General features: G+C 48.2%; 1 protein-coding gene across 1 annotated transcript; it reads right to left on the bottom strand.

Annotated features, from left to right (window-relative positions):
* Positions 1-9,673: 9,673 nt before the first annotated feature.
* Positions 9,674-16,551, bottom strand: H3-3A (H3.3 histone A). Its single transcript, XM_086870357.1, has 4 exons — positions 16,359-16,551; positions 14,773-14,927; positions 12,810-12,963; positions 9,674-10,325 (listed from the first exon to the last, which is right to left on the bottom strand). The coding sequence occupies exons 2-4, from the start codon at positions 14,898-14,900 to the stop codon at positions 10,197-10,199; spliced, it is 411 nt and encodes a 136-aa protein (XP_086726483.1). The 5' UTR covers positions 14,901-14,927; positions 16,359-16,551; the 3' UTR covers positions 9,674-10,196.
* Positions 16,552-17,119: the final 568 nt, after the last annotated feature.

Here is a 17,119-nt window from a genome sequence, read left to right as displayed (position 1 = left end):
TTACATCCCCCTGCCAACAGGACATCTCCCCATCGCTGCTGCATGGGGGTGAGGGCAGAGGTGTCTGGATGGATGCGAAAACAGAGCCAAGATGGCTCAGCTCCTTCCTGGGGCTGCATTTCTGCCCAGAGATGCTGTATAACCTTGGAGAATAATAACAACAACAGCAGAAAATAATAAGCCTTTCACACAGGGAAGTTATGAAAAATTGAGCTGCTTCTGAAAGAAATAGAGAGTAGCTCGAAGGAGAGCTAAAGCGGTCAGCTCAGCTGTGACACAGCCCCATAACCCCCAAGCTTCCAGCATGTTCTCTCAGCATTTCTTCAGTGCCTCTAAAGCATCCTTTCAGCCCATTCCATCTCTGCAGCTGCAGCCAGCCTCACACACACTTAAATATCCTGGGAGGGAGCATCCCTGCAATCCAGCCAGCAGCTCCAGCACAGCTGCTCACGCCGGGTTTGCAGCCTGGCGTGGCGAACGCAGCTTTGCAAGGGCATCGTTGGCTCCTGGGGAGGAGAGAAAATCACCTTCTCCCTTCTCATTTCTGACTGCCTGAAAGGAGGTCTGGAGACTGAACATCTGCTCAACGTGCCAGTCAGACAGGGACATGCTCCCCTTGCTCATTGCAGAGCCACAGTCAGTTGCAGAAAGCCGAGTTTCCTTGTGTAGCCTGGAGACACACACATGGCCCCGGCTTCCCAGCTGGAGCCGCAGCAGGGCAGGAGAAGGAAAGCAGCAGAAAGAAAAATGGAGATGGAGACTGGAGCAGAGCACCCACAGAATGTCTGAAATCATCCAGCAGCCTCGGTGGCACCTGGTTGCTTCCTATCTCAGCTTGGGTTAAGCCTCTGCTTTCTGAAATCCAAGCCTGGCATCACATGTACAGGGGATTCATGGATGGCAGTGGAAATACAGGAGCAGACAGCACAGCCAAGTTCGTTCAGCAGAGCAGAGTGATAAATAGAGAGCAAACAGCCCATTGCATGCTAATTTCCCATGAGGATCAATTAACTGTAGTTAAAAAATATATTTTTAATGTCATAGTCTTCAACTGTCACTGGCTGATTGTAGTCACAAAGTGGAGCCAAAATCCTCAGTCAAAAATGTTGGTTCCTCATTAAAAAAAAAACAAAACAGCAACAAAAAAACAACAACAAAAAAAAAAAAAACCCCATACCAAAAAAGACCATTTTGGCTGCCAATATCAGCACCAGGCAGCCCTGTACCCAACAAAGACACAGGAACCAGGACAGGGGACACCAAGGACAGGCCTAATGCCAAAAGAATGTTATGACATTTTATTAAATAAAATATGCTTATTTAGCCACCTCTAAATAAGGTGGGTGTATTTCCCACTGTTTGAATCTGTTCAGCTATGGAACAACATCATTATTAACATCCAGGCGAGCATTTAAAGCAGCAGGGAGCTCAGCAACATTGCTGAAAACTGATTTCCATCAGTAGAAATGCACTCCTCTCTGAGCTTCCCAGGAGAGACCTCTGTGGTCCCACCTGAATTCCTGCTCTGCCAACAGTGGAGCATTGATTCCAGTTCTCAGAGGACCTGTAAGGGCAGGAGAGAGACCCCTGCTCTCCTGGGTAAACCTCACCTAGTGGTTGGTGGCTCTTTGGAGGGTGTTGCAAACAGTTACAATTGTCCCAGCCACACTGCAAAGGCATAAAAGCAGCAGTATCAATTTTAGTAGAAAAAAAAAAAAAAATTCAGAAGTGATGTAACTTGCCCAAAAGAGTTGAGAAAGTCATTCTTGGGGCAAGTCTGGGAAGGGAAATCCTGCTCCTCGGCTCACAGAGAGAACTGGGTGCCTATTCCCAGTGCTGACTGCATCCCCAGTCCTCATTTTTCACTTGTTTGAGTCTCCATCACACTTTTGCTCCACCCTGTGGTTTGTTGTACTTGGTCCTGAGTTTATTTGATATGGAAACACTTTCAGTGTGCTCTTCCTCAGCTTCTGAAGCCCTGGTCACAACTGTGGCATTGTATAAATACCAGTGGGTAAAGGCTTGGTTAATTTTATTTTGACTGCCTTCACCCTGGAGCTATGGCTCAGCACCTTATTAAGTTTCACTCCCTTTCAGCACTAAGGAGCTGAGATTGGGCACCTTGGTCCAGCAGCTCCCTGTGTTCATGGGATGCAGCAATAGGTACTCTGTGGATCCCCACATTACTGGGATAAAAGCAGCTGCAGCTCAGGACCAACATAATCATAATTAGGCCATCTGAAGAGGTAATTAGTACCACACTACATCCTGAGGATAGCAGCAGCACCGTGGTGCTAAATAAAAGCGGTTCCGTGTGGTGCCAGTCAGCTTACAATGGACTTTATCTGCGACCTGTTTACCTAAAAGTGAGCTGCACAGTGGAGCCATCCTCATCCATCTGGAAGTAAAACCCACAGTCCCACAGGTTTGCTGACTTGAGTGGAAACCACAGCTTTGTGCAACCCCAAATCCAGCCAGGAGCCTATTGGAATTGCTCTGCCACCGGCTTTACTGCACCCCATTCCTCATCTCCCTCACACACCATCTCTGCAAGCTGGAGGCTGAGGCAAACACACCGAGATGCTCTGCAGAGCATGTGCTGGAATCCCAGTAGTATGGAAGAAACAAAGTTAATTTTCTCATATTTAGTACAAGAAACCCAAGAAAGAAGTCATCATTAGAACTGCACTATGTCTGTCTCAAGACTGGGAAGGGGGCTCTCAGAGAAGGTGAGGAGAGGACAGGACAGAGCAGGTACAGGCACGGGAGGGAGGAAAATCGCAGTTCTCCACGTGGCAGCCCTTCACAGCCTCTAAAGAAAGCGCCTGGGCTGGCCCCTGGTGGCTGTGGCCTGGGTGATAAACATGTTGGTTTGGTGCCACAGTTTGGTTGGTGCCATTTAAACACTATACATCAATAAAAATGTTTCTTCCTTCTGAAGAATCCACGTAACTTTTCCCACTTAAAAAAAAGTACAGAAAAGGCAGTATTAACAAGTTAACCTAGGCCAACATACCTTTAACAGCCCTAGAGAAAAAAATTATAGAGTAGTATATATGGAACTAGCAGCAACCTTCCATCATAATACTCCATTCCTCTCCCCTTATGACATTGGTATGAGATTGAAGAAATGTTTTTTAATAGTCCTAAATATATAATTATCATAAGTATATTATAATTTTAACATTATAAAAGCAACTGCCTAAGCTCACATGCTTAAATAATAATATATTATTATTATTATATATTTTAGTATGCACATAATTACATGCAATTCACAATAATATATTTACAGTAAATATATGTATATATAACACTGCTTTTATTGTGGGTGGGTGCAGTGGCAGAAGAGGGAGCCTGTGCGTGGGGAAGACCCTCTGCTCCTTTCAGACAGGGAATGTTGTGGTACTCCTGTTCTGCAGGGAGCAGGGCTATGGATGAGCAGAGAGGGGCAGGGTGGTGCAGCAGGGGAGAGAAGAAGATTTATGGCAAGAAGGGAATTATGTCTCTCTGATATGCAGAGAGAGCACACAAGTCACCGTGACACAGAGGGTTCCCCGGCTCACCGTGTTCCTTCCACACTGGGAGCACATTCCCTGCCTGCACAGCATCCAGGCAGCAGGAAGGCATGGGCAGCCTCAGGAATAATGTGCCAAGGCCAACAGCACCCTGGTGTTAGCACTGGTGTATTTTACAGGATCTCTTGAGGCTCAGGTAAGACAGACCAGGGGGACAGTTCAGTGCCAGCAGCAGAGGCAGTGGAGCCAGAGCAGCTCCTCCTCAGCATGACAGAAGCGTATGTGCTTCTATGGAGCTCTTACACCTTGGCTCCACGATGCTCCTGGGTGCACTGTAACCTCTGTCTGCACCCACAGCCAGGGTTTTCATATTACAGGGAGTAGCTGCTGCACTGTGTGCTCCTCTAGCAGTATCCAGGATGGCTTAAAAATAGGCAGTGCACTGTTGTGAACTTGAATGCTACCCTTTTAGTGTTCATTAATTTATTGAATAAACACCAGCGAGGTTAGATGCTGTCTGTGGCTTTGGCTTCTCTTTTCTACAGCATTCAAAGCAATTACTTTCATGAAAGCAAATGGTCCATTTAGCTGGAGAACCTATAAGGCAGAAATGAGATCAGATTCCTGAACAGATGTGCCCTCCTCTAGAGGGATTCAGTGTCTGCAAGGCTTCAAGCTGACACCAGGCAGAAAACATCTCTTAACTCCACTATGTTTGAGCTGCATGGCAGAGCTGGAGGTTTTATCAAAGAGCCAGTTCCACCCTTCAAAACAAGGACAAATACCATAATTTTAAAGCATTTCATGTTCCTGGGAAGGGGAGGGAGGAAAGATTTCCTTCTCTCAGGGATGGAGATGGCATCACCATAAAAGCCCCAAATCTCAATCCACTAATTGAGTCCCTCTTCCTCAACCACGCAAAGAAACGCTTTTGCTCATTTTTTGCAGCCAGACCTGAAGAGAGGCTGGAGGGAGCCAACAGCAGCTGCATGTCCACACATGGTCCACATATGGTGTAGCACTTTCCCTTGGCTGGTGCTGTGCTGTCCAGGAAACACCTGAGCTCCCCACCCAGCTCAGTTTCAGTCCACTCAGTCACAACTCCCTTGTGTCACTTCAGCGACTGCTCCGAGAGCCAGCACTGCAAACCATGGCTCAGGTTATGCCCTGGGAACATGGCAAAACCCTCCTGAGACAACAGACCTCAACCATGCCAGGAAGAGAGTGCATCCATCCACAGCAGGATACCTCAAACCAATACCTGGGACTGCTCCTCTTGCTCTCATCTGCCCCAGCTCACCTCCAGAGAGAGCAGCGCTGCCATCAGCCTGGCCCCCCATGCTCCAAATGCTGCCCACACCTCCAGGCTCTGCTGAAGAAGCCTCCCCTCCTCTGAGCATCTTCCCTGGCCCATGGCCTCGGCCCCAGCGGGGTGCAGATGGCAGGAGGCACAAAGGAAAAGCCACCACTGACAGCCCCTCTGGGCAAAGCACGTCAGCAAGGCAGCGCACGGAGCTTGTGCCGCTCCTGCCAGCTCCCTCCCCTGCTCCAGAGCCAAGCCAAAACCCGAGGTCCCCGGGATCTGCAGGCCCGAGCCTGGCGGCTCTCCCGTGCCCCGAATTAGCCGGCTCTGAGGCCGCTTGAAGCGGCTCCAGCCTTCAGATGTAGGAACACGCAGCCCCTCAGCGGTAGCCGGTCCTGGGGCGCATCCAGCTGGGATGCCCATCCTGCCATGCCCGAACCGTGCTCGCGCTCCTCACGGCCGGCATCCGTGCCCATGTGTTCACCTGGCAGCCTTCCCAGCCACGGGCTGCCTGGCGGGGGCTCAGCTGCCAGGTACTGATGCACTGAGAGAGAGAGGCCTGAGCAGGACTGGGAATGGCGCTCCTTCAGGCTTCCCGCTCCTCCAGGCCACGGAACAGAAGGGAACATCTCGCACCTGATGATGACTGCGGCTTTGTCCCAGCCTCTCCTCAAAGGAGGCTCAAGATGAAGGCAGAAGGGAGAATACACCCCTCACCAACTCAACAGGTGCTGAGGAAAACTAAAGTAGCTGAAATCACACAATTTCTTGCAAATCTAGGTTGGCAGGAGCAGAGAGCAGCTGCTCAGGAGCAAGGAATGGTAGGGGCAAACCCAAGGGCCAACATTTATCACCAAGGCACGTGGGATTAGCTCTCACTCACTCTGGGATCTACAGGCAACAGACATTTTCCAGTTGGGTTTTGCTTTGGATGTTTCCATGAAACAGCACATACATGAACACAAAGAGGAGGTGAGGGCAGCTCCTCTCAAGGGAGCTGGGTGAGAACCCTCAGTCCTGCCACCATCAGGAGACGCAAGTGGTTTCCAGAGCTGTAGGGATTTTTTTTTTTATTTTTTTTTTTTACTTCTTAAATCTTTCTGACATCACAGGAGCTTTCAGTAACATAAAGCACCCCTGCTGCTAGAGACCCTGCTGTGTGTAATAGCCTGCCTGCAGAAGGAGATGAGGGGGATGCTGCTGGCAGGGGACAAAACAGCAGAGAATGTGTGTGCACGTCTCAAACCGTGAGCTACATATAAGCCTACAAACGTGTTCTCAAGACAGATGGACAGAAAATCCAGGTTTATTTCCCACTGAAGAGCAGCTATGATGTTGACTAGGAGAGCATATACCCCTGCCTTTGACCCCAAACTCATTTTTTGTGGGACTTTACCCCAGTGTCCTGATCTTTGGTGTCACTGCTGCAAAGGGACAGTAAGGATCACCATGAAGGAAAAAGCAGAAAGCTTCAGCCTAGGTGTGCTGCAATTGAGAGCATTCCTAAGCCTCAGCATTTTGCAGCCATTTCTCAGAATTAGGCAAATCTCTTAATTTAAAATAAGTAACTTCTTGTATATTTATTTAGTTGTGATTGTGTAACAGGTAATATTCCCAGGAAGGCAATCGAAAAGGTAGCTTACATTAAGATCCTATAAGCCTATGCAGTCCTAATAATCCCTTTTTAACACTACTATTGACAGATGTAAAGCTTTTTACACACTCAGCTATTTTTTGACATTGTATTACCAAGGTCAAAAGATCAAAGCCTCCTCACAGATTAAAAAAAATAAATAAATACATAAACAGTGGGTTTTTGTCCAACAAAATACTTAGAGGCCAACCTGCCACAAACAGGTCTGCAACATCCACTTAGTGCAAAAACATCTCATCACTGAGGATGATTCATTATACATGTGAGTAAGACAAGTAAAAGCAGAGCAAACAGCTCCCCAGTATCCTCCTGATCTGGACCAGGGGAAAAAAAAAAAAACAACTATCCTGACTATTCCTCCTCTTAATTCCAGCCTTTGAAACCGAGTTACACGGAATGTTATTAAGTTCTTTCTCTTATGAAGACCAAGAAAAGTTGTGTGGCTTTTTGCCAAGCCAAAAATAAAATTGCAGTAAACAAAATATTTGACCAGAACATTGCCTGTATTTTATTTAACCTTGAATCTTCAAATTAAGCTCCAGATCTTCAGAGCAGATATGCAGAGTCCAATTCTGGCTAATAGACCAAAAATGGTGGCACAGGGAATATGGATGTGAGACACACTGGTTTCAGTCCAAAAGTGGAATCTGGTGCCTGGATTAGGATCACCTAATAACTACTGCCAGGTGGGATAAAGGGCTGGAAGCCCAGAGATGCTACACTAAAACGTAGGTACGCTATTAGTTACTTTATATTCAGCAAGTTCCTAAATAAAATCCGAAATGCTGGGTTTAAGCTCCATGTTAGTCAAGCTTTCAAGAACTGCCCATTGAATTTGATAAAGCCACACAAGAGGGACTGATCTTTATTTCCAACTACATTAATTTTTGGCTCTGGTAAGCAAGTTGGCTTTTTATGTTACTGATACAAAGCAACCAACTTAAAACAAGGTTTTGTACTTTGGAGGGAATGGTAAGTAAATATAGCTGTTAAAATACAAATATGAAACAGACCTAAAAACCAACTTATCACATACACATTATAAAGGACTCCACCAAAATAATTCAGAAATTGTGCTGCAGACACACATCAAACAGCATCTTAAAGAGATGTTCAACCTCTGAATACGACTATTACTAACAAGGAGCCACTTCACATCCATCCCTGCACTCAGTACAGTTAAACTGCTCCACAGAAGCACATTCACAGGACCAGAACTTGATTCTGGTATTCAAAATTTCAGCTGTAGCTGAATTGTCCAGGAAACAGAAAAACTGGTACGGAGGGGGCAAGGAGGAGAAAAAGAGGTAAACTGTTTTGTAAACTGAAGTTTCTTGGCATTGATACAGGCAGACAGCTAATCACTAACAGGATTCACCTGGCATCTCTAGGACCACAACTTCCAAAAAGGCCAAGTTTATCCCTAAGCTGGCAGTAAAGCACTGCACACTAAAATGTTGTCATCTGCTCAAATTCCTGATCCCCTCATCTTCCGTTAGGATTTTCCCTGCCTTGAACATTTTAACTGCACTGTCAGTTAAACTGGGATATTCCTCACCCCAATTCTTTCAAAGAGAATGAACTCAGTATTTCATTTGAGTACCAAAATATTAAGATTTTGTTTCCTAATATTCCTTTTAAAAAAATAAAAAAAAATCCTTATCTACACTTCAATTCCAGATTATTCAATAAAAAACCTCCCAGGCTAATTACCTGTTTGTGTAGGTGCTTGCAGCAGTGCTGATAGGGGAAACATAATTCTGAAGTACAGGACAAAACAGATAGTTATTTATATTGAAATGCATTGTTAGCAAGTTTAACAGGCTTGTTATCAAGTAGACAGAAGTGACATCTTAAGTCAGTTAAATTTCAGTTGCTCACCTTTTATATTTCTGTTGTTCTGGGTGCTCCAACACAAGTCTTCCTTAATTTTCAGTTGATAGCTACGAACTGCTTGGCATCAAAAGGATGTGATCAAATTTTGTCTAGCATTAGTCTTGCCTGTGACAAGCTATTCCATTTAAATAGACTTTACTTTGCACAACCCTGGCAGACAGCATTCATTACCAAAGCCAAGCAAGTTATGAATAACGTGATTTATTCTGTAATTTTTGGCTCTCTGTTCAAGATACCAAAGCAGATAATATATCTCTATTAATCCTCTTTGGAAATCTTCAGACAAATTCACTCATGTTTAGAGCTCACTCAAAACCTCTCGAAAGAAGTTAGCAGCAAATAAGCTCCGCAGGAGCCTTAGCATGGAGGTGAAATCTGTTCACCGCCTACGTTTTTTCTGCGGAGCTCATTTCATTATCTGCAAGAACTATCAAGAACCACACCACATAACTTGTTTCCAGACTGGTCTGCCAGTCTGTTTAAGTCCCTATGTTTAAGTCTGCCCCCTTAAACAAACTTCAGGGGAAAAATTAAAACCAGGTTTTCACAGGACAGTATTTCAGCAATAAATTTCCTCATGTGAAGTTTCATCAGCAACTGCGGGAGAATATAAAAACCCAGTAAGTTTTAAACCTGTGACCCTGTCCAAGTACTGCTTCTGTGAAGAATTGTAACAAAAATGGTACAAAAGTGATTTTTAGATTGAAGTGTATAAGTTGAAACTAATCACATGTGAACTAAGCCCTCAAAAATGCTAGAGGGTGTGACTGAAACAGAAAGGTAGCCAACCAAAAAGGGAACATCTACAAATCAAGAAACTAACCGAGTGTAAAAGGGTAAAAAAACCACAACAAGAAACACCCAAGAAAACTAATACCCCCAAACAGAAAAACACAAACCATTACATTCCACCACTTGTGCCATACTAAAAAAAAACCAAAAAAACCCCCAAAAAACATGAAAAACACTTCCAAATTCAGCATTAAATCGAGTAAGAAAGAAATCTAAATTACAACAAATTGATGCTTCTTAGCACTATAGCTACAGAGCTCAGCTCTGCTCCAGACTCTACCTGGTACTATACTCACCAAATTCACTTTTATGTGGAGCAGACAAATTTTACACTTTTAAAAGAACCTCACATATACACTACTTCAGCCAAGGCAGTATCCCCAGCATTTCTTAGAACTGCTCCAAGGAATTAGGCCGTGCACTGAAGAGAAAAAGGGGAGGGAAGGCTGATCACTTTTTAATCAATATAACCCATGTGTAATATTCAAAAATCAAGACTAAAAACAGGCATCATTTAATGTATTTTAATAGCAAACTTACAGGAACAGCACAGAAGACAGACAACATTAAAAACATGTACTTGCATGTAGGACAACTCAGTTAGAAAAGTATAGTGAATGGATGGAATCTACTGTATGATAAAAATGCTACAAACACCATTTAGTTGCCATTGATAAGAAATTTACTTGTTTAAAAAAATCCAAATGCTGGCATTGTCCAGAAAAATTTGACAGGTTTATTTATATTTTTTTTTTTATAAAGTTGTTTTGGTGAACAAGTTTCAACAATTAATGTTTTTATTTTTTGACCACATTGATTGTTTTTATGTCCCCTTGTTTATATTAAAAATCCACACACAAATGAAAATGGAAAGAAAACTTGCCAATACCCAATTCTGTCCCCTATTTTTCCACTTGCAACCATATACTTAAGGTACCTTTTAACCCCATGGAAAAAATATCTAACGTTCATTACTACCAATAACAGGAAGAAGATTTTGCTTCGAGAATGACAAACCCATCGTGGTGAGGTTTTAGGCACGCTCCCCACGTATGCGGCGTGCTAGCTGGATATCTTTTGGCATGATTGTGACACGTTTGGCATGGATAGCACACAGGTTGGTGTCTTCAAACAGGCCAACCAAGTAGGCTTCACTTGCCTCCTAGTGTGGAAGAAAAAAGGTAAGAACATTTTTACTCTCTGAGCACCAGGGGAAAAAAAAGAGTCATACTTCAGAATTAAAAGTACAGTGTAACATGGCGTTAAGTGGAGGTTTTGGTCTTTACCACTCACAAATATCAAAAGTTTTAGATTTTCAGAAATGAAAAGCCTCCACTTTCTTACAATATTCTCTCTAAAGAAGTGTACTGCTGCCATTTGGTAAGGACATCCTCCAGAACACAACAGAACTAATACTCCCATGGGATTCTCATGAGATAGGAAGGGGTTAAATTATTAACAGGTTAGTTAGTTTAGGAAATTCTTTTTCCAAAGGCTGGTTTACACTGCTTGAGAGCCTTGTTTGCTGCCTCTTCCAGAGTAAGAGTCACTGAGCATCAGGTGAAATTGGCAGGTGGCAAGGAAAAGAAGAACATGTACTCCTTCCTGGCACACAGCTCAGGCACTCAGCTCCTTCCACAGATACTGAAGAGGTGGCTTAACTCAAAAATTAGCAGAAAAAGGATATACTGGGAACTATTAGAAATAAGAGAACTCCTTTAGTTCAGGAACTTCTTGAACCATCAAAACCAGGACATCAGGTCCTGTCAGGGAATTGCCATCAGACAATTGTCCCATTCCTGTACTTTCTTTGTGGCTATCTGGGGACACAGCACTGGCCCCCACTATCACAGAAGGTTCTCACCTCTCACCTGAGAGAATCAGGGGCAGCACAAGAACAACACTGACCACAGTGGTTTTCCCTGTTACTGAACAGCTGCAGACAGGACTCTGAGTTAGACAGATGTGCAGTTGGACCTAAATATTCTCCTACCTCATGTTAAATTAGCTGCTGCTAAGCCCAGCACAGCAATGGTAATTGTTTAAACACTTTCGGGTTCATATGGAATTCTAACACCTATCAACCTCCTAGGAAGCATCTTAGTGTGCCAGTACTGGACACAGAAACACCTGGGCTGAGAAGGTGGGAATGATGGGGCTCAATTATAGAAAGGAGGATGAGGTCTCCCTTTCCACGATATACTCAAGAGAACAACTTGTGTGACACACTTCATTGCCAAGAACTCCAATAATCAACTTATCAGGTTCAAAGATCTTGTTTAAAAACATAAGATTATCCAATATGAAGAAAGAACAATATACAGTACAGCAGATGAGGACTGTGGTATTACTGAGCCATTTCATTTGCAGTAGGATATGAGATTCCCCAACTAAATTTTGTCAAATCACTACATGGAAAGTTAAGACACCTCATCAAATATCCATGCTGGCACAAACAACATGGTACCCAAGGGGTTAATTTTTTTTTTCTTTATTTTACTTTTTTGAGTTTATTTTTTTAAATATGCCAGCAGAACACACTAGGAATTGTATGTGACCAAGTTCTATACCAACAAGTCCTTAATGCAAATTAAGAAATATTCAAACCAGGAGCCTTCTGTAAGTGTATTAACAACTAAATTTTAATAGGCAGTTCTACATAAAGAGACACAGATAAACCTCAAGATTTAAGAACTGCCACACAGAATAACTAAAAGCAAAAGCAGCAACTCTGCAAACACACACAGGCACCTTTTGAAGCTAAGCATATGCCCAAGTTTATGGGCTCCCATGGCAATCGTCTTGGCCCCTTATCAGGTGAAATTCATTAACTAGAAAGACCATTTTGCCTGCACATCAGACAGACTACAATGACAGATACATTCTGGAACAATCTTTCAAAAGCTAAAAGAACAGTAAAGACCTATCTTTAATTGGGAGTGTCTTTTATCACGAGAGAGATGTCCCCATGGTAAGAACTGAGTCTTGCGGGGGGGTCCTAACTTAAGATTCAGGAATTTGGGCAAGAAAGAGCAATTAATATTTTTCTCTTTGTATAATCTAAATAAGTTACATAACTAATATATATATTAAAAAAAATGTGTTTAGTATCAACTACATCCTAGGAAAGCAGCTATTTCCCTAACTGTGCTTAGATGTAGCTTATTGGGCTGTTTTTCTTTAGAGGGCATTTGAGGACGCCAAGACCTCCCCATCAGGGTACCCCAGGTACCGCTTTACACAATGTTCCCTCTCCAGCTGCAGAGCTCAAAGGTGGAGGAAATGTGTTTTTCTTGAGCATCTTACACACTGTTCTAACAAATCGAGGAGCTATATCCAAAGCACCCCGCACAAAAACACACTTATAGGCTCTGTAAGGAGCTGCTGAGCTGTCCCTGCGCTGTTTTATCCTACGGTACCCACAGGCATTCCCAGCACCCCCGTGGGCAGGGCAAGGATGAGGTGCGCATCCCTCCCCACCGCGCGGGCCACGCCCACCGCGGCAATCCCACCAATCAGAGGGAGCCCAAACTAACCCTGGAAACAGCCTGGCCAATGGGGGAGCGGGGCGGAGCTCCGGGGGCTCCAGGGAATCCCGGCTGGGGGGCGCTCCCAGCGCTGCCCCCGGGCCCCTCGCAAGGCTCACCTGCAAAGCACCGATGGCAGCGCTCTGGAAGCGCAGATCTGTCTTGAAGTCCTGAGCAATTTCACGCACCAGACGCTGGAAGGGGAGTTTGCGGATCAAAAGTTCGGTGGACTTTTGATAGCGCCTGATTTCACGCAGAGCCACAGTACCCGGCCTATTAAAATTAAATACAATGAAAAAAAAAAAATAAAAATATTAGCGTTGAAAACATATTCTGCATCACCTTAAAAGCAGGGGTCCAGCCTCCAGATTGAACCAAGCACCATACACTCCTGTTTCCCCTAGGAGACCCCCAGCTTTTTTACCAATACAAAATCAGCTCTGCTGGCAAAGGGCCACTGTCTTCTCACCACCAATCTGTGAGAACTTCCACTGGCTTCAGCAGGGATCCTTCAGGCAGACTCCGAGGCCTGACTTCAGCAAGGGAAAAGTCGGCCAACATGTGCTGTCCACCTGACACAGCTCAGTGCAGATGTGGCAAACCACAAAGCCGCCCCGAGTTCAGCTGTATCAAAGGTACCCTCCCAGTGAGGGGCCTGACAGGAGCCCTGATTTTAAGGGAAAACTGGTTCTTCTCTACTGTCAACATTCACAGAACCAAAAAAAATTTACTATCTCTGTTATATTGTCAGTCAAAAGTATCCAGCATATTTCCTTCCCCATGTTAGTTTTGGTGTCAGAATGACAAATCCAGATTAGCAACATATGTTTGCAAACGTGATGTCTATCTGTGAAATTAGTACCACATTTATTTCCATGGAAGCTTTGTCTTTTCCTGCTCAGGCTTTGTTACTTTCCTCCCAAAAGATTAATTCTGCCACACACCTAGAGCAAGAATCACAGAGTGGGTCAGGTTAGAAGGGACCACAGTGGGTCACCTGTCCCAACCTCCCTGCTCAAACAGGGTCATCCCAGAGATGGTTTGTCAGGATTGTGTCCAGATGGCTTTTGGATATCTCCAAAGAAGGAGACTCCACAACCGCTCTGGGGAATCAGTTGCAATGCTCAGTCACCTCCACAGTAAAGTTCTTCCTCATGTTCAGGAGGAATTTCCCGTCCATCGGTTGCTGCCCATTGCCTCTTGTCCTGTTGCCTGGCACCACCGAGAAAAGGCTGTCTCCATTCTCTTCAGACTCCTCAATACATTAATAAATCCCCTCTCGGACTTCTAAATTAAGCCCCCTATTCAAAACCCACTTCTCCTCCCAATCCACGTTTTCCCCAAGGAATACCTACACCTAGCCCAAAACCATCCTCCAAGCCGAAGCACGACTGCCACCGCTCTGCACAGAGCCAGGACTGTAAAAGATCAGGACTCGGGGGCTGTGTGCCAGCTCTGCCGCCGACTCCGCTCCGCTCCGGGGGTCCCGAGGCCGGGGTTCGGGACGGGCGGTGCGGGAGCCCCGGCGCATCCGCGGGTCAGCGGCTCCCTCTGGCGGCGGCTCCGCGCCCTGCAGGAGCCGGCGCCCGCCCAGCGCCGCCGCCGGATCCAGCCCCGCGAGCGGAGCGAGGAACGCGCCGGTAACAATAAACTTGGCGGCGGCGCAGCCCTGCTGCGGCCTCTAGATAACCGCGAGTACAAAATTATAAAAATTTAAAAGAACCGCCGAGACGCTTCCGCCGCGGGGGGAGGGGTGTCGATTTTGTAGTCACCAGCACCGGAACGCCCGGAAAGGGGCTGATGACAAACGCCGAGGGTCGGTGCCGCCCTGGGAATTTCTGGTTATTTTTGCGGCTATCGAGGACCCGCGCTTGGGTTTTTATTTTTTTTTGTTTTGGTTTTTTTTTTTTTAGTTATTTTGCCGGCAGGCGGGCGGCCTCGGGGAGCGCGGAGGAGGCGGGGAGAAGCGCTCCCCGCCTTATCGTTCCGGCGGGGTGGGGGGGAGAAGGAGGAATATTGGGGGGGGGGGGGGGAGGTTGCCCGGTATCGCCCCGCGGCCGCCTCTGCGCGGCGCTGCGTTACCTGTAGCGGTGCGGCTTCTTCACCCCGCCAGTGGAGGGCGCGCTCTTGCGGGCGGCTTTGGTGGCGAGCTGCTTGCGGGGCGCCTTGCCGCCGGTGGACTTGCGGGCGGTCTGCTTGGTACGGGCCATGCTCCTGCCGACGTCGCTGCCTTACACCTGCCGGGAGGAACGTGGGCAAACGGGGCAGGGGGGAGGTGGTCGCCCCGCTCGGGGTGGGCCCCCCCCGCGGCACCTGCCCCCGGGGCGGGCGGCAGCGCGACCCCCGTCCCGCGCAACGCGTCCCTGCCCCGCCAGCCCCGAGCGCCGAGCCCGCGGCGGCCGAACGCCTCCGACGGCCAGTAAAAAAAAAAAAAAAAATATCAAAAAGCCAACCCACACCAAAAAAGGAAAAAAATTAAATTAGAAATTAAACGCCTGCCGATCGCGGAATATTAAAATACAGCTTTTTTTTGCCCACGAATTCAATATCAAAGCGGCGGCGGCTGAAGCCGAGCGAGCCGCACGGCAGCAGGCGCGGAGAGGCGGCTGTCGCCTCCCCCCCGCCGGCCGCCCGTCACCTGCCAAGTGTTTGCAAATACCGCCCGGCAAACATCGGGGGGCTGGCAGCGACCCGCCGCTCCCAGCCGCCGGAAAAACCTCCTCCGAAACTGCGGAGCGGGGGCCGGAGGAGCGGCAGCCCCCGGCGGCCCTCCCCGGGCTGCCCGGCGCTCGCCGCCGCCCGCCTGCGCTCCCCGGCCCGCCGGCAACCGCAGGCAACCCGGCGTTTATCGTGCGAAAAGGAAAGGGGCCGGATAAAGTGCGAGAAAGCAACAAACTTTGTTTTCGGGGGGTTGTTTTTTGGGTGCCGTCTTTCTCTTTCTGTGTAACTGCTTCCCCAAGAGCTGCCTCGCTCCCAAGCGCCTCTCACAGGCAAACTCAGCTCCCAGAGCCAGAACAAAATGGAAACAATCACGAAACGCAGCCCTAGTCCTTTCGCAAAGGAGGAAAAAATAAATTGCAAAAAATAACGCCAAAAATATCGCCAGAAACTCCAAACCGTGCGGGTGCAGATGCAGGGGGAGGCAGCGGAAAAGTTTGCACTCGAAAACCAAAAAATTGCGTCGCGTTTGGGTCGTTCCTTCGGCGAATTTCTTTCCCTTTTTATTGTTTTTTATGCAATAGGAAAAAAAATATGGTCGGTGACCAGAGAAAAGAGACAAGATGGTGAAGCTGAGCAACAACTGTGGGGAGCAGGGGAAGGAAGGCAGGAGAGTTACCCTGGGCTGGCGAGCGGCTCCTCTTTGCGCCCGCTTCCCGGCCCCGATCCGGGGGATGTCGGGCTGAGGAGGCAGCTAAGGGGCTGGGGAGGCCGCTGGTGGGGGTCTGGAGCGGGGGCGAGGGGAGCAGAGGGGGGCAACGACCGCGCGAAACGGGGCCGGGGGCGCCGGCGGAGGGAGCCGCTCCGGCTGCGCCGGGAAGGCGGCGCGGCCAAGGGGAAGCCGAGCCGCCGCCGCCTCCCGAGCCCCCCAAAAGTTTGTGGGGAAGGTCGGGGGGCAGCGGCGGGGGGTGTCGGGGCGCGGGGGGCGGCGGGCGCGGCGCCAGACTTACCCCGTCCGCTGGGCGAGCGCGGCTGCCGTGCGGGAGGGAGGGAGGGAGGGATGGAGGGCGGGCGGGCGGGCGGGCGCAGGAGGAGCCGGAGCTGCTGCGGCTGGCGCTGGCGGCGGCTCGGAGCACAATTGAAAGATGGCTGACTGGCGAGGGCCGGCCCCGCGCGCCGGCCCCGCCCCCCGCGCGCCGGCCCCGCCCCGGCCCGCGCGCCCGCCAATGGCGCACAATGGAGGGAAGGCGCGGCCCCGCCCGCGGCCCCGCCCCCGGCCCGTGTGTACAAACACAAAAGGCACGCCGCGCGCGCCGGGGGATTCCCTGTCCCCGCGTCCCCCCGCGAGGGCCGCGCTCCCACCCCCAGCGAGCCGCGAGGCTCATCCTCGTCACCCGCAGCTGGGCTTGCTGGGCTCTTTCCGTGTGGCCAGCAGGACTAGGGGAGTGATTTTCCCCCCCCCTATTCGGCAGTGGTGAGGCCACTCATCGAGTGGTGCGTCCAGTTCTGGGCCCCTCACTACAGGAAGGACGTGGGGATGCTGGAGCGTGTGCAGAGAAGGACAACGGAGCTGGAGAAGGGTCTGGAACATTCATCTTACGACGAGCTGCTGAGGGAGCTGGGGTGTTTATCCTGGAGAAAACGAGGCTCCGGAGAGACCTTAATGCTCTCTACAAACTCCCTGAAAAGAGGCTGTAGCCAGGTGGGGATTGGCCTCTTCTCCCAGGCAACCAGTGACGGGACAAGAGGAAATGGCCTTAAATTGCACCAG

The sequence above is a fragment of the Cyanistes caeruleus genome, chromosome 2 (assembly GCF_971803275.1).
Source record: "Cyanistes caeruleus chromosome 2, bCyaCae1.hap1.1, whole genome shotgun sequence".
Classification (NCBI taxonomy): Eukaryota; Metazoa; Chordata; class Aves; order Passeriformes; family Paridae; genus Cyanistes; species Cyanistes caeruleus.
Note: the sequence above shows the minus strand (reverse complement) of the source record. Positions and strands in the feature narration are given on the sequence as shown.

Coding starts and splice junctions, on each gene's coding strand:
- H3-3A (XM_086870357.1), bottom strand. CDS start 14,900: ATGGCCCGTACCAAGCAGACCGCCCGCAAGTCCACCGGCGGCAAGGCG. Junction 12,964..14,772: donor AAGAAGCCGCACCGCTACAG/GTAACGCAGCGC, acceptor TAATTTTAATAG/GCCGGGTACTGTGGCTCTGC. Junction 10,326..12,809: donor CTGCCATCGGTGCTTTGCAG/GTGAGCCTTGCG, acceptor CTTCCACACTAG/GAGGCAAGTGAAGCCTACTT.